Source organism: Ceratotherium simum, chromosome 18, assembly GCF_057802395.1.
Source record: "Ceratotherium simum simum isolate JZ-2026a chromosome 18, ASM5780239v1, whole genome shotgun sequence".
Lineage (NCBI taxonomy): Eukaryota > Metazoa > Chordata > Mammalia > Perissodactyla > Rhinocerotidae > Ceratotherium > Ceratotherium simum.
The window spans coordinates 42,553,630-42,580,258 of record NC_141917.1 but is presented as its reverse complement, the minus strand read 5'-3'; the positions used below and the strand labels follow the sequence as shown (position 1 = coordinate 42,580,258).

The window sequence follows — 26,629 nt, the reverse complement described above, 5'->3', positions numbered from 1 at the left end:
CTTCTAGTTGCTGTATGTGGGACGCGGCCTCAGCATGGCCAGAGAAACGGTGCGTCGGTGCGCACTGGGATCCGAACCCGGGCCACCAGCAGCAGAGCGCGAGCACTTAACCGCTAAGCCATGGGGCCAGCCCCAACAATATTCTTTCAAACCAGCTTCTCTTGGTGTCCATAGGGTTCAAGCACGTGACGAGAGTACAGAACACCAGCCTGGAAAGCCTGAAAAGAGAGATAATGGAGGTCACCCTTAGATCGAGATGCCACATCAGCCCTTTCTTATGTGGCCTCCAGGGCTGTAAGGACTTCAGGAGATCGCTTCCCTCCTCCTAGCTGCCTAAGGGCCTCAGACCGGGATCATACAGCAGCGCAAACATCAGGCGGCACATCAGACGAGACCTGGACCAACCTCCTCCCAAGGCGATAGGGCGAGGCTCTGCGGCGAGAAGCGTGTTGGCTGTCGCAGAGGTCTCTGGGAGTTGTAGTCCACGGCGGCGGGAGGTTTGACGGCAGTGGCCGGTTTAGCTCGCTCTGAACTCCATTCCCCACCGGCCCCCGCGGCCTAGGCAGTTGCCTCTTCCTGCTCGGGAGACGAGAAGCCCCACTGCAGCAAGTTGAGAGGATTTGGAAAGGGGTTTCCGCCTTCCCGCCGAGTTCTCCGAGCTCGAGAGCTTGGCCTGCTCAGGTAGAGCACGTTCCACGGTCTGGCAGACTCACCTCTCTGGAGGGAGCGGGGGGAACCGAGGGGAACTGCTGAGCTTGCGGCACAGCCGGCTGTCACCTGGGAAAGTTCTTTGGTGAAACGCGTCGCAACAGAGGCTTCTAGGGGGAGCGGTGAGGCCAAAGCCGGGGGCTGCAGAGACCACTCCGGAGGGGCGGCGCGCGCTCCTCACAGGGCTCCGGTGCGAGAAAGTCAGGGACGCCCTCGGGGGCTGAGGGAATTCGAGGGGCTGTGGGAGCCGGCGTCTGCTGGAGCCTAAAGGAAAAGGCAGGGTTACGGTAGATGAACACCCGGGTGAGAGAAGGCGAATTGGGGGACTTGCGGGAATGGGAGCGCCCTTCTCTATCCTGAGTAGGGAAGATCTAGAGAGGGGAGATTGGGGAGGAAACCCCCTTGTGCCTTGAGCAAGGACCACAGATGGGGAGAGGGCCGAGACTAGTAGTCTCGGTAGTAAGTCCTCACCACGCTTTCCCCAGCTCAGCTGTGAGAGCAAGTGTCTTGACATCTTAGCTGAATAGAATGATGGAGCTGGAAGGGGTCTTTGAGAGCAAACTGAGGAAACTGAGGTCCGCCGAGTTGGAGAATCTGGCTCGCTCACACCAGGCAGGCAGTCAGTGGCCACTTAATTTTCATGACTCCCAAGCAATGCCTTAATCTATTGCTAAGATCAGTAGATCAGCAAACTCTAACCTATTCCCCCTCCTTTTTGTCTTTTTAATGCTGACATGCAGGATAACAGGCAACTGCTGAGGGGAAAGTTTTTAAACTTTTCCACAGGTCAAAGAAACCCTTGTCTTAACTTGAAGAAAAATCTCCTTGCCTCACAAGCAACTACAAACTATATATAAAGATAGAAGGTTGGTTGCAAACTATCATGTCACCTATAGTTTCTTTGCCTCTAATAAAATAAAATTCGCCTTTCTCTTCCCAATGTATGCCCACTAGAGCTCTGAGAACAGTTAGCCTTAGATTTCTTCTCTCAATAAAAATAGTATGCTGTTAATTGTGATTTTATGATTGCCCTAAATATTTACAATAAAGAGTTAACAGCATAGGAGGATGGGAATTTCAACCTGAATTACAAATTAAAATAATAATTTCTAGTATTTTTTTATAAAGGAGATATGGGGGACCAGCCGGGTGGCCTGGTGGTTGAGTTCTGGGTCTCCACTTCAGTGGTCAGCCCCAGGCTGGCAGGTTCAGATCCTAGGCATGAACCTCCCCACTGCTCATCAAGCCATGCCGTGGAGGCGTCCCACATACAAAATAGAGGAAGATTGGCAACGGATGTTAGCTCATTGCCAATCTCCCTCAACAAAAAAAGAAAAAAAAAAGGAGATATGGGCATAAAAGTAAAAAAAAAAAAAAAAATCATTAAGAGGTTAAAACTTTCTACCAGGCCTGCATGTTATAATACACTTAAGTTTCAGTCCTTTGCCAGTATTCTTTTTTTCTTACTGCCCAAACAACTGTGGAAATTAATAAACAGAAACCTGGGGCCAGCCCGGTGGCGCAAGCGGTTAAGTGCGCACACTCCGCTGCGGCGGCCCGGGGTTCGCCGGTTCGGATCCCGGGCGTGCACCGGTGCACCACTTGTTAAGCCATGCTGTGGCGGCGTCCCATATAAAGTAGAGGAAGATGGGCACGGATGTTAGCCCAGGGCCAGTCTTCCTCAGCAAAAAAAAAAAAAAAAGAGGAGGATTGGCATCGGATGTTAGCTCAGGGCTGGTCTTCCTCACACAAAAAAATTAAAAATAAATAAATTTAAAAAAATAAATAAATAAATAAACAGAAACCTCATTAAAATGGAGTCAGGAGGCCAAAAGGGGCACTCTCACACCCTACTTCATAGCAGAGTCAAACAGCGAAAAGAAAAGACTTCATCTTCTTGACCAGGCAAGAAGCTCAGCCAATGAAAAGCCACTACAACTTGAACTCCTGTTTACAATAGCCCTCCCAACTTCCTCTCCCCTTCTGTAAAGTTTCTCCTCCATTTGCTGCTGGGGACTTGCAAGTGGCCAGCCACGGTTGGAGAGTCCAAATTGCAATCACTTGCTGATCCTGGGTAAACCCATTTTTAGTGGAGAAATAACTGGCTGTCTGTTTGTTTAAGGTCAACACAACTTGAGAGCATTCTGTTTTCCCAGTGTGGAAGGAGAGATTCTTCTGTGCCATTACATTGTTTTAACTGGTAATTTCTTTATTAGACCACGTTGTCTGCCAGCACTGTCAAATTTAACACCTTTTGAAGCATTTATTGATCAAGTTGGAAGCGTGTTCACATCAGAATTGGAGCATTATAGCTCCTATTGGCTGACCATTAAACAATTCATAAGAAAAGGGTTTAGATAAGTTTGTTACTGGACTTTATAGCAGTTATAGACTTATATAGAAGAAAACCACATATACATAGCATAACTGCTTTCATCAGGCTGCCTTTTTTATAGTATGGTTCCATTTGCTTTTATATTGGCTTACTACAGAGATGTGTAAACTATGACTGAATTTGGCCTGTTGCTGGATGTATTTACTTTTTATAAAGTTTCATTGGAAAACAGCCGTGCTCACTCATTTATATATTATCTTTTGTGCTGTCAGGGAAGAGGGAGAATCCCCCTTCACCCTTTCCTTTAAGGTTCTTATGGCTGGCCAAATAATTAAAAGACAGGTTAGCAGGAGAAAATAATACCAAGTTTAATAACATGTATACACGGGAGAAACCAGGGAAATTGAGCTTCTCAACACAATAGTGGCGATTCTCATCTTAAATACCATCTTCAGCTAAAGATGAAGGAGGGTGTTGGGTGTGGGGAGGGAGACAGAAATTACAGTAATCAAGGGTATACAGATTTGAGTCCTCTCCTTCAGTACTGATAAGAGTTTCCACAGATAAGGCCATCCTCCCCTCTTCCCAATACACAGAGGGAGATACCTTTACAAATGGAGATTTCCCTTATAAATGTAAATGTATGTCTGGCAACTCTTTGCAGGGCCACCTAGAGAATGTGGACTGGGAGAGACAGAATTTTTGTTAAGATTGGCTTGTTGGTGGCTTTCCTATTGTAACATCTATTTTACATTATATTACAGACATCATATGGTAGTAACTCCTTTCTGAAACAGGCCTTCTATGTTAAACTATTTAGGCAGTTTGGGGGAGGTCAGTTGTCCATCAGAGAAAATAATTAAGGTAAAGAGACATATTTCAGGGTGGCTAATTTTGATCTCCCACAGTGCCAAAAGCGACTTGAGAAGTTGCAGAGACCATATGGCTGGCAAAGTGTAAAATATTTACTATTTGGCCATTGACAAAGAAATTTGTCAACCCCTGGGCTAGGAAACTGAATGTAAATGTAGTATCTGAAACTCTACTGTATGCAGAAGTATTAGATTTTACTAATTTTCAGTTTCTGAAAAAGAACATATAAATACTTGTGTGTGGGGGAGTCCATAATACATTTCTTTGGGCAAAAGCTAGTGTGTCCTACTGCAGATTGATGCTAGCATCTTGGCATAGATACTATAGATTTGCTTTTGCAAAGAATTGTGAAATGAAGTTTCTGAGCCTAGTGTGGAAAAGGCTGACATTCTTTGATATATACTGATACAGTCAATACCTTTTAAAAATAATGTCATACAAACTTTGGTTGCTCTCTATGTCCTTTTTATGGAGATAAGTGCTTCAGCCAGGCACCAGCAAGCAAGTCAATAAGCTGTTTTCCTATTGAGACCCCATACTGAAATCAGTCTTAAAGTAAATGATTAGGGACTCATTATTAAATGGCTTAGCTTTGACATTAATAGTCTTGCATCTGGGACTTTGTTTTACGGCTCAGAGGATTGAGTGAGATATTAGAAGGGAGTATATCTGTTTATGTCATCTTGCATATTTAGCTTCCTATATCAGTGTTATATCTTTGACAAATTAATGCTATAAGAGTATTGATCATTTTAGTTAATCACTGATAGCACTGTTCTGTGTTATCATCTATGTAGCATTAGCTATGGAACTCTTCACTTCTCAACCTAATTAATCAAACTTCATAATATCTCATAGTTCTAACCATCAAGACTTTCAAAAAGGCATTAAACATCTTTTGAAACAGCATTCTTGGGGAATTTGAAGTTCCAGCTAATTAATTAAGGCAACTGAAAATTACCAATTTCCTTATAATTCTTCATATTTACTTGAATATTATTAAAATCTTTGATTGAAAGGCACTAAGGACTTCCATCTCATTTACAAGTTATTTTAAATCATTGAAATCAGTCTTCTGCTTGTTTGGAATAAATAGCTAATTTGACAATGCCGCAGAATTTCACATTTGCTCAGAACAAATACACGGGTGTGGTTAAACTGGAACCTTTATGTCAATTCCTGAACGTCCCTCACATTTTCCCCAGCCTTGATTATCACTTTTTGGTAAGGCTGACTGAAATCCAAGGAGCTTTCTAGATTTTGCTCTTTCCTGGTTTCCTAACATTCAATCTTTAGTGAAAGTGTTAATCTCCAAGAGTTACAAGAATCCTTTGTTTCTAAACTCAACCACATTCTCAGTTTAGTTTAAGAACCAATACTGCGGAGGGTATTCATTAACAAAGTAAGTCAGCAAGTATAACCATGTATTTCTGCCATTGTTTAAGCAGATATCTTTTTTCCTACCCTGACTTGGCTATTGACCTTTCCTCTGTTTCACCGCCACTGGAAGCATTGTTGCTGGCTAAGGAAGTATCTAGCCTTGATACCAAAGAAGTTTGCATCAAGAGAAACAAATTCATCTAAGCTAGTTTGCTTTGGGAAAAACACGTGTTGTTTCAAACTTGTATTCCAGATACCTGGGCACATTCTTTAAATGTGTTTTAAGGAGTTTAAGGCCATTTGGCATTCTAGGTATTATTGCTCTTTCACTTACAAATCTAGACAAGACCTGATTTTCAGATGCTTCTTTTGTCTTCCAAATAGCCTGTCTCCTTCTTTAAGCAGACATCACAGTACAGTTGGCCTTCTTTACCCACAGTTCCAAATCTGTGGGTCCAACAAACTGTGGATCGAAAGACCTACAATGGTTTGTCTGTACTGAACGTGTACAGTTTCTTGTCATTATTCCCTAAACAATACAGTATAACAACTATTTATATAGCATTTACATTGTATTCAGTATTATAGATAATATAGAGATGGTTTAAAGTATAGGAGAGGATGTGCGGAGGTTATGTGCAAATACTACACCATTTTATATAAGGGATTTGAGTATGCTTGGATTTTGGTATGGGGGGTGTCCTGGAACCAATTGCTTGCAGATACTGAGGGACGACTGTGTAGTGGAAATAGCATTTGGGATCAGAGTGACGTGGTGTCAATCCCAGCTGTGGCTTTATTAGCTAAGCGATTAGGGCAAGTTACTTCTGAGCTTCAATTTCCTTTTTTCTAATTTGAAGGTAATACCTATGTCCCAAATTCTAAGGATTAGTTGCAGTTAAACAACATATAAAACATTAGGACAGTAATAGACATTCAATAAATAAATGTTAATTCCATCTCCCACTGCATTTCTGTTGACTCATCTTCTTCTCTGAGTTTTTCTCCAAAATGACACCCAGTTGTTGTCTTCGGAAATGATTCTTTCCCTTTAGGTCTATTCTGTTTGTGACAGTTCAATAATTCTATGAAGCTCAACTCCTTTACCTTTCTTACCTCACTGAGTTTACCCACTTTATCCTAGAGACATGTAGATATCAGCTAATTTTATTCAGGCCATTAAGCCAAGATATAATTTTGCTAGTTACTTTTAAAGAGCCAAATTCATAATGAAAATGATAGCTATGTTTATTGAGCACTCACTGTGGATCAGGCACATTATGTGCATTATCTCATTTAAATCTCAAACCCTGTAAGACTAGTACATTTATTATCCCCAAAACCAGTGAGTCTTAGGGACTTTAAATAAGTTGCCTGAAGTCACACAGTGAATAGCAGAACCAAGATTCAAATCCAGGCAGTCTTACACATGAGCTATCAACCATGACACTAATAGAACCAGCATAGGCCATACCCCAAATTAACCATTGTGTATAATTCAAACAAATGAATACCTTGGCAATACTACTTTCTGCGGATGGTTTTATTAGTTTTTGGAGATTTAGGAGCATAAACTTCTGCCTACTTACCAATATTAAAATTTTTCTCTAGCATTTCTTAGCAATTCTATTGATGACTTTTTCCTTCAACAGTATAAAAGTTTCATTAAGCTCATTTCATTAAGCTTAATTTTATTAAGTTCACAAATAATAGTAGAAAACTCCTTTATAAAGTTTACTAGTGCTTGGCATGGTTCTAAATGCTTACACATATGAATTTATAGATTTTTAAAAAAATTTTTATGTGCTTTAGATTTTCTTGAATAAATTTTTCCGAAGATTTTTATATTATTCGTTATGATGAAAAGATACTGGCTTCCTGACAATCATTTTTTTCAATTTCTAAAATATTTAATTTTTCAAATTGAGAGAATGTTTTTAAAATTCTGTAAAGCTAATAACTTCTCTACAATATGTTTATTTCTTTCCCAAGTTTTTAATTCCTATGCTATGTCTACCTTAATTTAAAATGTATTTTTCGCTGATATTTTATACAGAATGTTTTCACTTATTACATCCAGGGAACACTGTTTTCAAGTTAATTAGTCAAATTGACAGTTTTGAATTAAGGAAATTTAATAGGACTATCAATCTTAGTTTTATAAATTAGTGGGTCCAAGTAATCTTGAAAAATCCTGCCTTTTAGTTTTAAAACTTAAGACTAAACAAATCAACTGAATTATTAATCAGTTTTATTATGTAAAAGAAGGAACTGAAAGATCAAACTTCTGTTTTTGCTTCTCACCTAACTCTGTTTTGATGAAATTACTTAACTTTATCTGTTACTTCCATCTTAATGAGATTTTAATAAAAATTACCATTGAATAATGTAGACTTTATATTCAAGACATTTCTGATGCTCCACATTCGGATATGTACAATACATTATATGAATCTACGTTTCAAACAGTGAACTAAACTTTTTACCTTAAAAGAAGAAATCTTACACTGAGCTATTACAAAGCTAATTTGAGAGGTAGGACCAACACTTTGTGTAGATTTAAGCTAAAAGTGAAATGATGAACTGAAAATCAGAATTGTTTATTAGCATCCCACTAGGTTTTATTTTTTAAGTGATTTAGAACAAGTCACCTGACTTCGGGGCTTCATAAATTATAATATTTTTTAAGTTTATTGAGGATAAGGATCATGACTTTTTAATTTTTTTTTCTATTTTTCTCAGTACCTCAGTATATTATAGAGGCTGATTGAGAACTTGTTGAATGACTATATTGTTCAGAGTTAACCATGTCAACGCAAATAATCCATAATCAATCTATAAATCAAAATTGGGGTGAGTTTATTATGAGCTAGGTTTGAGGACTATAGCCCGGGGCCTCCCTTCTCAAGGAAGGAAGGGCACCAAAGAAATGGGGTGTACAGAGTGGTTATATACTGTCTTGGAACAAAGAGCATACATCACATATGACAGGAATATCTCTTTTGCTACTGTCGTGAGATACTTAGCTGGCACAGCAGGTCAATGGTCAGCAGGTCAGTGGTCACAAAGTGAGCACAGCAGGTCAGTGGTCAGCAGGTCAGTGATCACAAGGTGAGCACAGCAGGTTGGTAATTAATCCTTAGTTTCAAGGAAGAAATGCCTATCTTTAAAGAAATACCAATATGGGGGGGGAGTTACATCCTTGTCTTTAAGGGCATTATTCTTGTCTTTGGAATAGTAAGTGTTTAAAGCAGATCACAATGCATGCTCAACAGGCCAGGTCAGGCTCTTTTGGAAAAACAAGGTCAGGCCAAATTATTTTTACACCAAATGGCTTCCTCATATACCTCATATACTCCAATACGTCCTATTGCTTTTCATTTATTTATCAACCATTACTCAGTATTTTAGTTGTCTCATCTTAAAATGGATAATCGTTTTTATCTTCATATTCTCTTTATAAGATACAGAAATAATGTCCTTCTTGATTGGAAATGGTAGTATTTTGGTTTTGCTTTTTTTTGAAAAGTTACTATTATAAGGTACCACTTGAACATTTTTCTTTAACATTATTTGTTTGTTTCCAGTAGGACTAAGTTGATGAGAGGTTTGGCTTAAATGTTGGGCAGGAAAGCAGTAGAGCAGAAGGGGGAAACGGAAAGGAAAGAAACAGAGAAAAGAAAATACACATATTTGGGAAATAGAACATGTTACCAACATCTGTGTCACATAATAGTGGCATGTGGACAGTATTTGCCTAGCTCTTCATTACTGAACAAGAAGTTTTCACTTAAAAAAAAAAAGCAAAAACCTCAAGGGGCTGCGTATGTTAAAAAAAAAAAAAGGATTTTCATTTGGTTTTTGAGAGGAATAACAGTACATTTGAACATTTATTTTCTCATTACAAAGTACTAAGTATAATATGCATCATCTCATTTAATTCTGAAATACCTCAGTGAGGTGAATATTATTATTTCAGTTTTGCAGATAGGAGAATAGCCTCACGGAGGTTAAATAGTTAGGCTTAAACTACACAGGTAGCGAGTGGCAGATACAGGATTGCTCACTCAAAAACCTCATTTTCTTTCTACTCTGCCATAAATGCTATATTTAGAAAAATGAGAACAATGGACATAAGATTTCATTAAACAAATACAGCAACAATAAAACTATGCTTGTCGGGTAGTCTGGGCTGTAGCAAGAAACAGAAGGAGGTAAAAGGTAAACGAGAGAGAGAAAGAAAGGGCAAAGAACAGGAGAGACAGCACAGCATAGAGTACAGGCTCTGGACTTACACTGCCTAGGTTTGGCTTCCAATTCTGCCACTTACTAACTTTGTAATCAATTACTTCTCTGTGCCATATCTGTATCTGTAAAATGAGGATAATAGTAACTCACAGGGTGAGGAATAAAGGTAAAACACTTGCCTTTAAGTGTTAAAATATATTTATTTCATTTTATGGCGTTCCCCATTGTTGCTTTTTCATTGTGAAATATAACATCCATACAGAAAAGTGCATAAAACATATGTATATTAATTATAGAGCAAATGGCATGTAACCAGAATCAAGTTGAAGAAATAGAATATTGCCATCACCGTATGAGGTCCCCTCCTGTCCTTCCGTATCACAACCTCATATTTTCCCCTCTAGAGCAGGTTTCTTAACTTCAGAACTATTGACATTTTGGGCTGGATAGTTCTTTGTTATAGGAGGCTGTCCTGTGCATTGCAGGATGTTTAGTAGCATCACTAGTGTCTACCCACTGGGTGCTAATAACACTTCCCCCAAAGTAACAACCAATTGGGTAAGACCAAATCCCTTACTATACCTCTCTGCAACTCTCTGCTTGCTCTGTAGAGAGTGGACTGTAAGGGGATAAGGGTACAAGCAGGAAGCTTGTAGAAATCTGTTGTAGAAATCTTGGTAACAAATGATGGTGGTCAGATTCTTTATATATTTGAAAGAAAAACCAACAAGATTTCTTGATGGATTGAATGTAGACTGAGAAAAAGAAGTCATGGGCGATTCCAAGGATTTGGGCCTGAGGGACTAGAAGGATATAAGTGTCATCAACTGAAATCAGGAAAACAATGGGTCAGGTAGTTCTGGGAAAAAATCAAAAGTTCAGTTTTGGATGTTTTAGGTTTGAGTTGTCTATTAGATCCAAGTAAAGATGTTAAGAAGGATATATATATACATATATATCAAATCATTATGTCGTGCATCTAAAACTAATATAATGCTATACGTCAGTTAAATCTCAATAAAAAAGGATATTAAGTGGGCAGTTGGATATGCAAGTCTGAAGTTCAGGAGAGAAGTTTTGGCTAGAAATATTAATGTGGCAGTTGTCATTGTCTAGACCAATAGAACTTTATACAATGGTGGAAATGTTTTATATCTGCACTGTGCGGTAAGTATGGTAGCATCTAGCCACGTGTGGCCATTGAGCACTTCAAATGTGGCTAGTGTGACTCAGGTACTGAATTTTTTTAAAATTTTAATTAATATAAATTTAGTAGCTTTATGTGACTAGTAGCTACTGTATTGTATAATGTAAGTGATGGTATTAAAATCATGAGGTTGGATAACATTGCCTAGAAATTGAGAGTAAATAGAGAAGAGGGCCAAGACTGAACCTTAGGACTCTGTAATTTTAAGCAGTCTGGGAGACAAGGAACAAACGGTAAAAGAGACAGAGAAAGAGAAAGGACCAGATAGGTATAGAGAAAACCTAGAATCCTAGTGAATCTAGTTTATTAAGGAGGAGAGGAATCCCTTGTGGCAAACATTTCTGATCGGGCGAGTAAGTTAAAGACTGAGAAATGACCATTGGGTTTACCAGTGTGGAGGTCATTGGTGATCTAACAAGAGCAGTTTTTGCGTAGTGATGGGGAAGATAGCTTGATTAGCATGGGTTTAAGGAAAAATGGGAAGATCATGTCTATTTTATGCTTTCTATTTGTCCTACCTCTTTTATATTTTCTTTCTCCTTTCTTACCTTTTTATGTCAATTTTTTTTTGAAGAAGAAGATTGGCCCTGAGTAACATCTGTTGCCAATCTTCCTCCTTTTTTTCCTTTTTTTTTTCCTTCCTAAAGGCCCAGTAGATAGTTCTGTGTCATAGTTGTACATCCTTCTAGTTGCTCTATGTGGGACGCTGCCTCAGCATGGCTTGATGAGCTGTGCTTAGGTCCGTGCCCAGGATCTGAACCAGCGAACCCCAGGCTGCCAAAGTGGAGCACACGAACTTAACCACTACGCCACTGGGCTGGCCCCTAGGTCAGTTATTTTTTATCATTCTCTTTTCCTCCTCTCCTAGATTTTAAGTTATACACTCTTTTCTATTATGTTAGCAGTTACTTTTAAAATACAACGTGAATCACATCAAAGTGTAATGTTCATCTGAACAATACAAGGACCTTAGAACACTTTAATTCCAAGATCTTTGCTTGACTTTTTTTCCCTTTGGTCTGAATTTTAATTCTTTTTTTCCAACCCTATAATATATTGTTTATTAATTCTGCCTCAATTCATTAAACTTCTTGAATCTGCAGATTATCTTTTATAAATTCTGGAAAATTCTCAGCCATTATCCCTTCAAATATTACCTCTGCCATCTCCTCTCCGTCTACTTCTCCAATTACATGCATGTTAGACCTTCTCATTCTCCCTCCCCTGTCTCTTAACCTCTCTTCCCTATTTTCTCTTTTTTCTTTTTTTTTAATCAACCATTTTTTTATCAACCCTGAGCTAACATCTGTTGCCAATCTTCCTTCTTTTTTCCTTTTTTTTTTTTCTCTCCCCAAAGCCCCAGTAGATAGTTGTATGTCATAGCTGTACGTCCCTCTAGTTGCTCTATGTGGGGCACTGCCTCAGCATGGCTTGATGAGCGGTGCATAGGTCTGCGCCCAGGATCTGAACCAGCAAATTCTGGGCCGCTGAAGCGGAGTGCACAAACTTAACTGCTGTGTCACTAGGGTGGCCCTTCTCCTTTTTTCTTGTCTCTGCTACATTCTGGATAGTTTCTTCTGATTGATCTTCTAGTTCATTAATTTTCTATTCAACTTTTAACCCAATTTTTAAACTTTAAATTTAAAATTTTAAATTTTAAAATATATATATATATTTATTTGGCTTAAAAATTTACTCTGGTCTTTTTCAAACATGTGAAGTTACTTTTTGAAAATGTCCACTTTTTCCTTCATTTATTTAAACATAGGAAGCATAATTGTTTTATAATCTCATTTGGGTAAATCCTATAGTTGAAGTCCTTGTGGGTCTATTTCTCCTGTTGTTTCTTCTGATTCTCACTAATAGTACTTTATTTCCTTACATGCTAGGTTGCTTTTGACTGTGTACTAAAAATCCTTGAAAGATTTTTAGCAAGTCTTCTTTGAGGCCTAGGACGAAGGTGTGTCGTCAGAGAAAAGATTTACATTTGCTTCTGCCAGTTGCCTAGAGGCCCTGCCAAACAAGTTAACCTTAAGTTATATTCACAGCTTTAAAAAGAGTTCCTTGACCACCTTGCAAATCCACATGAGGTGAAGTTTGTGGTATATAACATTTCCCCTCGTGCGCACGCGCACACACACACACACACACTAGTTGTGGTCAGTGTCAAAAAACTTGTTTGTAGTTCCCTTGTGAGGGAGTGAGGCAGTTTTACTTCTTGTTAACCCCTAATCTGATGGTAAAGCTCTTTGTAGTCCCAGCTGTATTGTGGGAGGTAGGGAGGGGGGATGATTTCCTATTACAATCGTTCCTTACTTTGGGCAAATCCCAGGTTTTGTCTTCTATTTCACTAATACTTCACAAAGCCTTGAAATCTTCAGCCCAGTTTCTCCTGGTACAGCAAATACCCTCAGAGCAGAAGCAACTTCCTTGAGCTATTTACCTCTCTAGGTCCTTAACTTCACCTACAAATGGCCTGATTTTTCTCACTATTGTTGATGCTTTTCAAAAGATGTTTTTTATATTTTATCCAGTATTTTTAGTTGTTTTCTGCAGGAAAGTGGGTCCAAATAGCCTAATCTGTTTTATTACTAGAAATGGATTACCACACTTATTTTTTATCAAGCTGAAAAATAAGCAGTAACTCCATTTCTTTTTTTTTTTTTAATTTTTTGTTTATTGCAGTAACATTCGTTTATAACATTGTAAAAATTTCAGGTGTACTTCATTATACTTCTGTTTCTGCATAGATTACATAATGTTCACCACCAAAATACTAATTACAACCCATCACCACACATGTACCAAATTATCCCTTTCACCCTCCTCCCTCCCCCCTTCCCCCCGGTAACCACCAATCCGATCTCTGTCTCTATGTGTTTGTTTATTGTTGTTATTATCTACTACTTAATGAAGGAAATCATGTGGTATTTGACCTTCTCCCTCTGACTTATTTCACTTTGCATTATACCCTCAATGTCCATCTATGTTGTCACAAATGCCTGGATTTCATTGTTTCTTATGGCTGAGTAGTATTCCATTGTGTATATATACCACAGCTTCTTTATCCATTCGTCCCTTGATGGGCACTTAGGTTGCTTCCAAGTCTTGGCTATTGTGAATAACACTGCAATGAACACAGGGGTGCATGTACCTTTACAAATTATTTCAACTTAGCAAGTTTCTGATAAAATAAATATTTTAGGCATATACCTCATTAAGATATTTTCAGCAAATTCCCATATTTTTCTAATTTCTTATGCATGCAAATATATTACTTATTAATAGTAAAATAATATTTTAATTAAACTTTAAATTATTTATCTTTTCTGATTTATGTAGGACTGACTTCTTCAATGCTTAGAGTCTGAGAAAAATGGCAAACATGGGTAGTGATTCTAGGCATCTTCTCATCCCTGAGGTAGATCATGAAATAAATCCTGGACCTATGAATATCCAGTTTGATTCATCAGATCTAAGATCCAAAAGGTAAGTGTTTAAAATAAAACACTAATTTCATAATTAGGGTTTTTAATTACTAAAATAGAACTAATTATAACCAAACATATTTAGCTTTGATTATAAAATATCCAATCTCTTACAGGATCTGTATGTTTGTTTGTGGGAGGGAATAAATATGGATACTGTTTCCTCGTTTATATTTGACTTTTTTGACTAAACTCAACATCTCTGTCAGGGGAGGGGTTGGGGTAAGTTTTATGAGGTAAGATGCATTCACATAACTCATTTATTAATAAATGTATATTGATTTGTGCAAGGTAATGTGCTAGGTGCTGGGGATAGAACAGTAAAAATAATACACAGCCCTTAACCTTCACTGAGCCTAAATTCCAGCAGATAGTTTAAGATCATTTGAGTTTAAAATTTATTTCATTGTATACCTGGAAAACCCAAAAGAATCCACTGAAAAATTATTATAAATAGTAAAAGAATTCAGTAAAGTGGCTATTTACAAACTAGGCAAAAATAAGTAGTATTCTGATGAGAAAATATAATGGAAGAAAAGATAAAATACACAGAAATAGCTTTAAGAATGTTCAAAATCTGTATGAGAGAAACTTACAAATACTACTGAGGAACCTAAAATAAGATTTAGAATATTTCTTCAAATCTGAGATGCAGATTGTAAGTTGCACTGTTTTTTTTTTAATGTAACACTAAGATAAATTGCTGCCAGTACCTATGATGCAATCATCTCTTAGGACTTAGAAAATTTTTTGTGTGCTTATTGAAAGAACTCTTGGACTTATTTGGTATTTTATCATATATCTCTTGTGCAATTATAAAAATGAAAATATAAACAATATATCAGTTAAGATATTAGTAATCTGAGTCTTCATATTTAGAATCTGATTCTTCTGAGTCACTTTTTGACTTGGAGTCATCAAAATCGATGCTTTTTCCCACACACAAAATTGTCCTTCGTACCATTAAGAGCACTGATAGTGTTGCATTTCTTGAAAGGAGTTTCTACCAAATCACTGACACTTTCTTTTAGTTTTGATTCTTGCACTTTCCTGGTCTTACCAGAAGGTGTCACAGAAGGTTTTCTAACAACACCGTGGCTCATATTTCTTACTCAAATGGTTCTTAAATAGTTTGATGACTGAAATGACCAGATGGCAGTTAACGTGTCATACCACCAGGAATATTTACTGTCATGTCTGCCATCTGGCTGACAGTGATTAAAAGATGTCCTGGATTATGAGATGCATCCATATTTTAGAATTGTTCAAATGTGCATATTAGAATTTGTAAAATATGACGTGTAACAAAAAGGCATATTCTACTCTCAGTGGGAAGACTCTAAAATAAAATGTCATGCTCTTTAAATTTTAATCCATAAATTTCATGTGATCCTGATCCTGAAAAAAAAACGCCAGCAGCAATTCCAAAATGTACATTGCCCAGCAATTTCATTTCTAAGATTTAATTTGCAATGTCAAATAATATATGTACAAGGTTATTTAATGCAGTATTTTTTATAATAGCAAAAGATTGAAAGCAACCAAAATGTCTCTTCTTACAGGACTGGATAAATAAATTATGGCACATTGACACAATGGAATATTTTTTAACCATTAAAAGGAAGGAAGTGGCTTTATTACATATCAAAATGGAAGAAATCTTCAACTTATTTTGTTATGTGAAAAAATAACAAGTGCAGAGTAGTGTGTATAGTATACCACCATTTGGGTAAAAATAAATCAATAAATTCTATATAATACAACATGTATAAATGAGCGGGGGAATAAATAGGAATTGTAAGTGATTGCCTCCTCAGAGGGAAACTGAATGCTTGAGGTGGGAGATGTGGCAGATACTGTTAGGTAAATACCCAACAACTATTCAACAACCCCACCTATTCCTTCCCAACAAAATGCTCGTTTTGTTAAGCGTCACAGTAGGTTCCAATCCAGGAGATGAAGGAGGATTGGTTTAAACTAGTCTTGATAATCCTGTTTCTGTTTTCCAGATATTTAATTTTTTAGTCTTTCTTACAGGAGGTGGCAGTGTGAAATTTATCACATGAGAAATGTATCATTGTCATTTAAAGTGGCCATCAGAGAATATAATGAAATGAATCTTGTAATTTTCACTTGTATGTTCCAATATCAGTGAATACAAGAACTAATGAATGCTAATTGAATGCTCAGGATTTTCTTGAAACTTCTAAATTCTATGATAAATAATTGACTACTGTGACAACAGAACATAGGTCATTAAATTGCATTCCATTGCAATAAGTTGGCAGGAGTTCAAACAGTTCTCTGAGAATTTGTTTAACCGTGTAGATTAAATGGAAATATATTTTCTATAATGAAACTTGTCACAATGAAAGGGAATCAACTATTTACAATCACGAGATAACTACTTAGGTAAGCATGTTTTAAGGAAGGCAAATATTTATAGAAACTTAGCAATATTGAACGCTAATTTGCTTATGAAATAATTTCTATTTAAGAAAACAAACTTTTTTCGATGAGGAAAAAAGTAGGAGTACCTTAAAACATTGTTATTTCTATTAAAATGTGTGTTACTTCACTTTATATACATAAATAAAACTCAGACACACTGAGGGAAAAGTATCTTCCATTGGAAGAACTAGCTTAGACAACTATTTCCAAAACTTCAGTCATTTTAGAGTCACCGTATGACTTTGGTGATATCCCATTACCACCAGTGTAATATTATAATTTAATATATTTTTTAAAAATTGTATTAACTATTAAAAATTAGGGTTAATTTAGCCTCATCTTCACATATTTGTGAAATGATGGATTTGAAGTATTGTTTATACTTTTTCCTAATATGCATTGCAGTAAATACCAGGTAATTAAAATAGCATTCATCCTTCTGCTACCTAAAATCATCTTACATATAACCACTTCGGGAAACTATCTTCAGCTGTCAGAGCATAGAAAACACTGTTTGATACTTTTAGATTGCTTATCCTATTTAGCTTGTGGTTAATTCTATTTCTTCCACTAGGTGGCAATCAAAATCATGTATCAGTTCAAACATAAAAATTTTAAGAACTCCTTTGGAAAGGAAAGATAGTATGCTGGGTCTGCTTATCATTTTGGTGGAACTGGGGTCTAATTAGACTTAGGTGGAGGAAGGAGCTTGTCGCTGTAGAGGAAAGATACATGTCAGAACCATTTGGGGAACGTTTGCAAACTATGCAAGTCCATTTTCCCCTCTGCATGCCTCTCCTTATCTTCCCCATCAGTTTTTCACCTGATGTGGGGTAGTGTGGGGAATGTGGGTGAAGGGACAGAAAAGTTTAGAAATCTCCAGTGCTGTACTTGATATATTCTACTGGCAATCAGTGGTCTTAGAGATTGTTTTCCTGCTTTTCCCAGACTTTCTGGTAACGAAAGATAGAGCTGGTATTCAGGATTGCTTCATACTCTGCTGGCTGCTCTGGGATTATACCTTTGGGAGTTGACCATCCCAGCCAGCAGGAAACCAAATTGTGAAGTGGTTAATTTGTTTTTGAGTTTCCCCTTTTCCGTTTTCTCTAACTCTGTGTCGTCTTCCATTTTTCCCAGGGCCTAGGGCTTTCATGTTCCTCTCTGTATGCCCAGTTTTCCCCAGGGCAGGAATTTCCTCTAGGCAATGCTTTGTAAACCATACTTTTCTTCTACCCCTTATACACCAGTGGTACTTACCTGTCCTATCCTTGCAGGGCTTTGATGTCTGTTTAGTGTTATAATGGCAAAATCTGATGTGTCAGAGACCTAGTCTATTACTTTCCCATGGCTATTTATGTTTTAATGTGGAGTAGCCTAGAAATATAAAAGCCTAACCTAAACGTTAGGTTTTCTGATTAATACTTTTCAAGTGCTCTGGTAAGCCAGTGGGGTAGAGGTAGTTATTTAAAATAGGCAACATTCCTGGTGCCCTTCAAACACACTATGTGTGCTATGGCCCCTGGTTTTTTAGAATGTCTACTAGTCTGCGCATCTGTAATCTGGCCTCCCTCACTTTCACCTGTGAATAATGCTATCACCAAATGGCAGCCTGAATTGGCTCTTTTTTTTAGTTATTGTTTTTTTCGTGTGAGGAAGATTGGCTCTGAGCTAACATCTGTTGCCAGTCCTCCTCTTTTTGCTGAGGAAGATTGGCCCTGAGCTGACATCTGTGCCCATCTACCTCTATTTTGTATATGGGATGCCACCACACGTGGCTTGATGAGTGGTGCCTAGGTCTGTGCCCAGGATTCGAACCTGCAAACCCTGGGCTGCGGAAGCGAAGCACGCGAACTTAACCACTACACTACTGGGTCGGCCCCTGAATTGGCTCTTTTTGGTACTTGTGGTATTACCGCACCGGGTCCATTTTTGCCTGCCACCCAGAAAGCCATCACTGAGACAATGAGTTGCAGAGAGAGAAGGTTTAATCACAAGGCAGCCAAGTAAGGAAAACGGGAGAACAAGTCTCAAATCTGCCTCCCCGAAAATAGGGACTCAGGGGTATTTATGGGGAAGGGGGCAAGGTGGTCTGAAATGATTGGAGGTGAGGGGAGATGAAGTAATTGATGATCTGCGCAAGTGTAGTCAGGCTTCATGCCTCTTAGTAGTTCACAGAATGGCGGTGGCGTTAGCCTGCCCTGAGGGTGGAGTTCCAACCTCTTGCCGTCAAAAGGGCCCAGTTGATGGGTTGGTGGTCTCAATCTGGCCTAAAGTGGACAAGGGGTTCAGTTCCTGAAAGAAATAGCTCAAATACCCATTACCATGGTGACCCCAGCTCCAGGGGCATGTTACCTATAGGAACCTAGTGGGCGTCAGATAGCATATTACCTAAACAGCATAGTTAACAATGGGTAAGTTTATCATGCAGATTTAAGTCTTTGCCTTCCACCTTCCATTCTGATGAGTTTCTAGGTAAGGCCATCCCCTCCTTCTTCCTGGTACAGGGAAAAAGATAACTTTACAAATGGAGGTTTTCTTTACAAACGTAAATGTCTTTTATAAAGGGCAACTGGAACTAAGAATGGGCTTAGCACAGACCCAGCCAGATACCCGGAGATGTCTATGGTAGTGGCCTGTTCTGGGGGCAGGCCTCCCATCCCAAACTCCTTTGGTTAGTTAGTGGGGATGGGGGCCAATTCTGATTCTCCATGGTTACTAGCTGCTTAATCATCAATGGCTAACTGTTTGCCGGTTTCAGTGGTCCTAGGAGAAAAAGGCAATAACAAAGCAAAGTGAGGAGTTTATCTATTAATGTGTAAGGGTAGATCCTAGCCCAATAACAGTGATTGGAAGTGATTACTGAGGCTTGGTAGTTTCATAGTTGGAGATTATATAGATCTACAACAAAAGATAGAAAAGTAGTTTTCCCTGGAGAGTTGATTTCTAGAGCTGCATCAGTTTGCATTTTGAGGAAATTTTTTTACGTTTTGCAGTTTGCATGTTAAGGAGATGGGACTGGGGCCTTGACCATTTATCAGTGCCATAGAGCCGATGGCTGTCAACTTAAAAGCAAATTCACCTGTTATTTTATGCTCAAAATGAGTTTATTTGGGCATAACCAAAAGAATTGGCTTTGCAATGGGTAATTGACAAGAAAATTTGGGTGTTTTTGACATACATTTTAGGAAGCAACTAGAATTATAGGTAATAACGTTATAATAGGACATATCAGATATTTAGGAACTTTATACAATTTCTAGAACACTTTTTAGTAGTATTCACCCATACAATATAAGCTAAAAAGGTTTATTATTGCTTATTTTACCATGCTTCTCATGTAATTTGACATACAAAATAAGTCTAATTAGTGTAATGTCTCTCTTTTCATAAGGAGAGGGAATAAATCATTTGAGATGTCCCAGGTGCCCTCTGGAAAATCTCAAAGTTACATCCAGGTTGAAAAGATGTCATTTAAAATTTGAATATTTTGGGAAACTTGTCAAAAATATCAAAAGGTTTGGATGCTTGACCAAATAGGATCACAGATCATTATGTAATAATACTTAAGTATCTATTTGACCAAAGTAACAATAATAGGTTTCAAAGGCAAATACAAAACGTTAAATAGTTGTAAGCAAAACCACTCCTTCAATATTAAGATGACCCAGTTGTCTTAAGTAATTAAAGACCTGATAGAACACAGGAAAGTATTTTGACAAAACACAAAATCTATTTTCTAGGCATATTGCTTAAAGGTAAAGAAGCTTTCAGTCTGTTTCACCATCAGACCAATAGCCCAAGAAACCTTGTCCTTTCAACAGAAAAGAAAGCCAGATTTTAATTTTGCATCAGTTTATTTTGATATTAAAATTCATTCATTCCATGGCCAGCCCTGGTGGCCTAGTGGTTAAATTTGGCATGCTCCACTTCAGCGGCCTGAGTTCGGTTCCCGGGCGCAGACCTACACCTCTTGTCTGTCAGTGGCCATGCTATGGCAGCAGCTCACATACAAAATAGAGAAAGATTGGCAACAGATGTTCGCTCAGGGCGACTCTTCCTCAGGAAAAAAAAAAAAATTCATTCATTCTAATCTTAGCCAGTCCTGACCACTCATAAAATTCTTTTCCCTTAACAGAATACATTTCTATTCCTCATGCCTTCTTTTATCAAAGCACCATTCTACTTTCCTTGCTTACAGAGATGTTTCCCTTTTTGTTTCTAGTAGCTTTAGTTACATATTTTAGAATTTTTAACCCTTAAAACCTCAATTCCTGGTAAAAACTAAGAAGTAACCAATTGTGAACTATATTAGCATTTTGCAGCACAGTGAACTTAAAATACCTTTTATAAATTTCTAGAAACATGTGCCTTTTTTTTTTTCATAAAAGATTTCTCAGTGTGGCATAAAACATGTTCACTTACAGACTCAAATATCTTTAGTTTCCCTGTGATAAGAAGCCAAAAGTAAAGGAGTTAATGTTTTAATGTTTTATCTTGTTTGGAAAATGATTTAGGTATTCAATGACTATCCATTATTTAGTTTAACTAGTATAAACTTTGATCTTATTTACATTTATTTTTAATTACTTCCTTTTAACAATCATGCTTGGATTAGATATTAAATAGCCAACCATTATTTTAAGTTACTTTCTTGCTGACAAATTTTATAACAGAAACAGCACGAGCCCACTTGACTAGTAAACCCACAGAGAAAAACGTTGTAAATTTGGATTACACCCAATACTAACAACTCTGAAGACATGCCTATTTTTAGTCGCACCAACAACCTTAAGCTAGCTTTTATTTACTAAAGATTGATCCTAGATCACATGAATCTGAAAAGCATTTAAGTTAGTTTCTATTATATTTCTGAGATTGTTTTTTTAAAGATTTTATTTATTTATTTTATTTCCCCCCAAAGCCCCAGTAGATAGTTGTATGTCACAGCTGCACATCCTTCTAGTTGCTGTATGTGGGACGAGGCCTCAGCATGGCCGGAGAAGTGGTGTGTCGCTGCGCTCCTGGGATCCGAACCTGGGCCGCCAGCAGCGGAGCACGCACACTTAACCACTAAGCCACGGGGCCAGCCCGTGAGATTTTAAGAATACTTAATTTATAAGCATTTAATTTCAAGCCAATTAAATAGAGCCTTTTACAAGTCAATTCTAGCAATACCATCTGGATGTAGAAAAATATCACATCTCTATAATATATACATAGATGTATTGATAGACAGAGAGATCTCATAGCTTTCATTTTAAAATATTTAACCATGTCTCAGGTACAAAACGCAAAAGAATAGTTGGATCCAAATTGTATTTCTGGCAGATGGCCTAAATTAAGGTTACTTGTTCAGGTGGCCAAAGTCTTTTACTAAAGATTTTTATTTGCAAAGTGTAAGGATCCTTTAGGAACTGTTTTTGGAGTCATTTTGTCTGTTATCAAAGGTCTGGGATAATTGCTATTTAAATTTTTCCTTCTGGTTTTTTATTTGCTGCAGTTAACTTAGAAATAGTAATTAGGGGTTTAGTATTTGAGCCCTCAGAGGGTCTGATTTTAAAGGGACAGGTTTTCACAGAGGGGAAGAGAAGAAAATAGTGTCAGGGCAGAGCCTGGGTACAAGATGGCTGCTGGGATGGGGTCTGAGACAAAGGATTCTGGGAAGACAAACATGATGGCACCTGAGACAAAGAAGAAGGGGGAGGGGAACCTGAGGCTTCAGAAGCCATTTTGTTCTTCCTCAGTTTTTCAGTTGTTTTGGCTAATTTAGGCAGGGTATCTTGTGCAGCAATTTTAGAGCTTTGTGCATATCCAGAAGCCTCCAGAGACCAATGAAAATAGACATACCATTCGTTTTGCTTAATTTTAGAGCTGCGGTCTTCCACTTTGGTTTTAAGAAAAGCTAGTTTGAGGAGACCGAAAATTCCTCATAATGGCCATTGTAATTCTGGACTGCCTTTGGTCTGTTTGGCCCACTTGGTTAAAAATGCACATGTAGGTGCCAGCCCAGTGGCGTAATGGTTAAGTTTGCGTGCTCCGCTTCAATGGCACAGGGTTCACAGATTCAGATCCCGGCACGGACCTACGCATGGCTTATCAAACCATACTGTGGCGGCGTCCCACATATAAAGAAGAGGAAGATGGGCAAATGTTAGCAGAGGGCCAGTCTTCCTCAGCAAAAAGAGGAGGATTGGTAGCAGATGTTAGCTCAGGGCTAGTCTTCCTCACCAAAAAAAAAAGTACATGTAGGGGGCCCAAAGTTCTTAAACATAAACCCAGCCGGGGTCCCTGAAGGAAGGTTTCCCTCAGAACATTTAGTTGACTGAGATCCCACTTCTGACACCATATATGTCAACTTAAAAGCAAATTCACCTATTATTTTATCCTCAAAACAAGTTTATTTGGAAATAGCCGAAAGAATTGCAATTTGGGATGTGCATGCTATGGCAAACCAGGCAAATCCAGAAAATAAAGGAGGGGAGCTGCTTTTATAGAGAAAAAGGAGGAGTAAGGAGGGGCTGTTCTAAACAAAAATCCAGTGGCGGAAAGTACAAGGTAGCAGTGTACTGAGGTGCTTCTCATTGGCTGGGCTGTTGCCAGGTGGGGAGAAAAATCTTCCTTCAGTAGTAAAGTAGTTTTACTTCCTGTCCAAGATGAAAGCGTACTTCTATTCCTGTTTGGTGTAATTGGTGATGTATGACAGGGCATGAAAGCTCCCCCTCAGGCCTTCCCAACTCCAATTTAGTTAAGGTTTGTTTTATTAATTTCCACATGGCCAACTTGCTGATTGTATTACTACTTCTACACCCATCCTTCTCCTCCTTCCTTTTCCTTCTACTCTCTTCCCTCTCCTCCTCTTTTCTCTCCCTCTTCATCCACTTCTCTCACCTATCTTCTCCCCACTTTACACCATTACTTTTCCCCAGTGGAACTCTTTTTGCTAAATGCTTAAAGAGAACAATCCTGGCCATGGAGTTAGAGTTGCTATAAATCTAAGTATAAACTTTGTTAGAATGGGATCTTATTTCTAGTCCCATCAGAATCCTTTTATTCTTTCAAATTCATAAGTTCATACATATTTTTCCTTCTTCCTCTCTTTCCAGATATCTTTGTTTGCTTAACTGCCCTCTTGTACCCATATCTACTTGCCCAAGCTGCTTCCATTTCTTTCCCTAGATCTATTTGTTTTATCTGATTTTGCTGTTTCTTTCATTGCTTGTAAGCTACTTGTGCTTTATTTTCTTCCCTCTCTTCCTCCCTTATTAACATTATTTGGAGAAGCCTGAAGAAAGAGGGAGCCTAGTTGGGTTTGACTGGTGCTCATTAGGGCCAAGTCAAAAGTGTATTTTGTTGGGAGGAAAGGGTATGAAGAGTTGGGCTAGCATCTTTCTCTGTCTACTCAGTATTTTAACATCCTCAAGTATATAGTCAAAAATTTAGTGCAATAGTATAATTACTGCAAAAGCAATGAAATCAATCATAAGTATACAAGAGAATTGAGACTCCTTTTAACAGACTTAAAACCAAATATTTTAAGATTAATGAAGACACAGGAAATGCAGGGATCTTATTAAAACCCAATGGATGACTGAAGCCTAATGATAAGGAATTGATGTTATAAAAATAACATTGAGATTATGTGTCTTTGGCTTGCCTGTTATTTTTTAGTCTTAGTCTGAAATTTTCCCCAAAACTCTATTACATAAGTTTTTTATGGCTTCTTATTTTAAGATTTCTTCTTGCAATCTATTCTTTATTCCTTTGTCACAGGATATGATTTCTAAGGTCTTTTAAATATTAGCGGATAAATGAATGCCTCAACATTTCAAGTTAGGAAATACGTTTTCTGTAAAGTAACATAGGAAAACATTGTACATCCTTATAGTTGCTGTACGTGGGACGCGGCCTCAGCATGGCCAGACAAGCGGTGTGTCGGTGTGCGCCCGGGATCCGAACCTGGGCCGCCAGTAGCAGAGCACGCGCATTTAACCACTAAGCCACGGGGCCGGCCCCTGTTATTATTTATTCTAACACTAGTTTTTATATCTCTGCTTTTTTATTTTCCTATACTTCAGGTATAGAATAGATTCTAATCTTCTCTTAAATCCTGGCTTACTCATTATAAATTGATATAGGCTTTGGTCTTCTTCATTCTGTCTTTGAATGTAGCTGTGCCTGAGCATTGACATATTAAAATTCATATTTTATTATGTTATTTTCATTTTGTTTCTCCTTTATAGTTATAGAATTATTTTTATGTTTATGTCTGTAGATAGATATATATTTTCTATTTTATTTATTTATTTCAGCTTTATTGAGGTATGATTGATCTATTAATTTTGTTAAGGTTAGTAAATTTGGGTGTTAAAAATAATTGCTTAAAATTAAAGGAGCATGGTCTCAAACATTGCTAGTGGGATTGAAACATGGTATAGCCACTTTTGAAAAACAATTTGAGAATTCTTCAAAATGTTAAATATAGAATTGCCATTTGACCCAACAGTTCCATTCCTAGGTGTATACCCAAGAGAATTGAAAACATATGTCCGCACAAATACTTATGAACAAATGTTCATAATATTCATAATAGCCCAAAGTGGAAACAATGCAAAACAATCAATTTATGTGTGGACAAACAAAATGTGATATATCCATACAATGGAATATTATTTGACCACAAAAAAGGAGTAAAGTACCAGTATAGGCTACAATATGTATGAACCTTGAAAACATTATGCTGTGTGAAAGAAGCCACACAAAAAATGCCATATATTGTACTATTCAATTTATATGAACTGTCTAAATTAGGTAAAGTCATAAAGACAAAAAGTAGATTAATGGTTGCCAGGGGCTGGAGAGAGGGTTTCTTTTGGGAGTGATGAAAATGTTCTAAAATCGATTATGGTGATGGGTGCACAACTCCTTGAATGTACTAAAAACTACTGAATTGCACATTTTAAATGGGTAAATTGTGTGATATGTGAATTAATATCTTAATAAATCTTATAAAAAAAATAAAAGAGGGAATGGTGGACTTCTGCTTATGACAAGAGCATATTAAGGAATTTGGACCAACCAACTTGCGGAGAATAACTAGAAAAGCTGACAGAATTTCTTAAAAATGTACTTGAAGACTTGGGAGAACTAATAAGACAACGAAGAATGATGATATCTAGATCAAGAAGAAGAAGGAAACCCAGAAAGGGGAGTCTAGCATTTCCTCAAGGGTTTTTGCCAATTCTAGTTTATTAGCCAAGAGGCTGATAAATTGAGCAGAGATTTTGATGGCTTTACAAGGCTAGAGGGAGAAAAATTAGAATCCAGGGCTCACTAAGAGTAGGCCCCACACAAACTTTGGATTGGAAGCCCTTAAGTCTATAAGCCTAGAAATATGAGTGAACTTGAAATAGAATGACCTTCTTGCAGGGACTGTTGCTCAACTTTAACTCATCTCAATACCCCAAAGTGGATTAAGGTAATCTAGGGTTGCTAACTGTCTCAAATTAGCTCCCAAAAGCAAATGTAAACCCTTTCTAAAGAAAATAATATTACTGTATTCTAGGCTTCAAATTATTTATACTGTTTTCCATATACAGACGGCCCCTGACTTATGATGGTTTGACTTAACAATTTTTTTGATTTTAGGATGGTGCAAAAGTGATACACATTCAGTAGAAACTGTACTTTGAATTTTGAATTTTGATCCTTTCCCCAGGGCTAGTGATATGCAGTAGGACACTCTGCAGTGAGCTGTAGCTTCCAGTCAGCCGCATGATCGTGAGGGTAAACAACCAAAACACTTACAACCACTCTGTACTCATACAGCCATTCTGTTTTTCACTTTCAGTACAGTATTCAATAAATTACATGAGATATTCAGCACTTTATTATAAAATAGGCTTTATGTCAGATGATTTTGCCCAACCATAGGCTAATCTA

General features: G+C 37.7%; 1 protein-coding gene across 8 annotated transcripts in view; it reads left to right on the top strand.

Annotated features, from left to right (window-relative positions):
- The first annotated feature begins 575 nt into the window (after positions 1-575).
- SLC38A9 (solute carrier family 38 member 9) overlaps positions 576-26,629 on the top strand; it is a 102,670-nt gene continuing 76,616 nt past the window's right edge. For 2 of the 8 annotated variants that reach the window (XM_087443286.1, XM_087443284.1), the window contains exons 1-2: positions 14,114-14,240; positions 14,356-14,461. Coding sequence is in view for 3 of the 8 variants with exons in the window: in XM_014781633.2 (XP_014637119.1) it covers positions 14,128-14,240 (113 nt within the window). In the remaining 5 variants the exon portion in view is untranslated. Of the gene's footprint in view, positions 682-1,448; positions 1,575-11,392; positions 11,580-14,093; positions 14,241-14,355; positions 14,476-26,629 lie in introns of those variants that run through there. The other 6 variants (XM_087443282.1, XM_014781633.2, XM_087443283.1 and 3 more) reach the window with 6 other exon arrangements.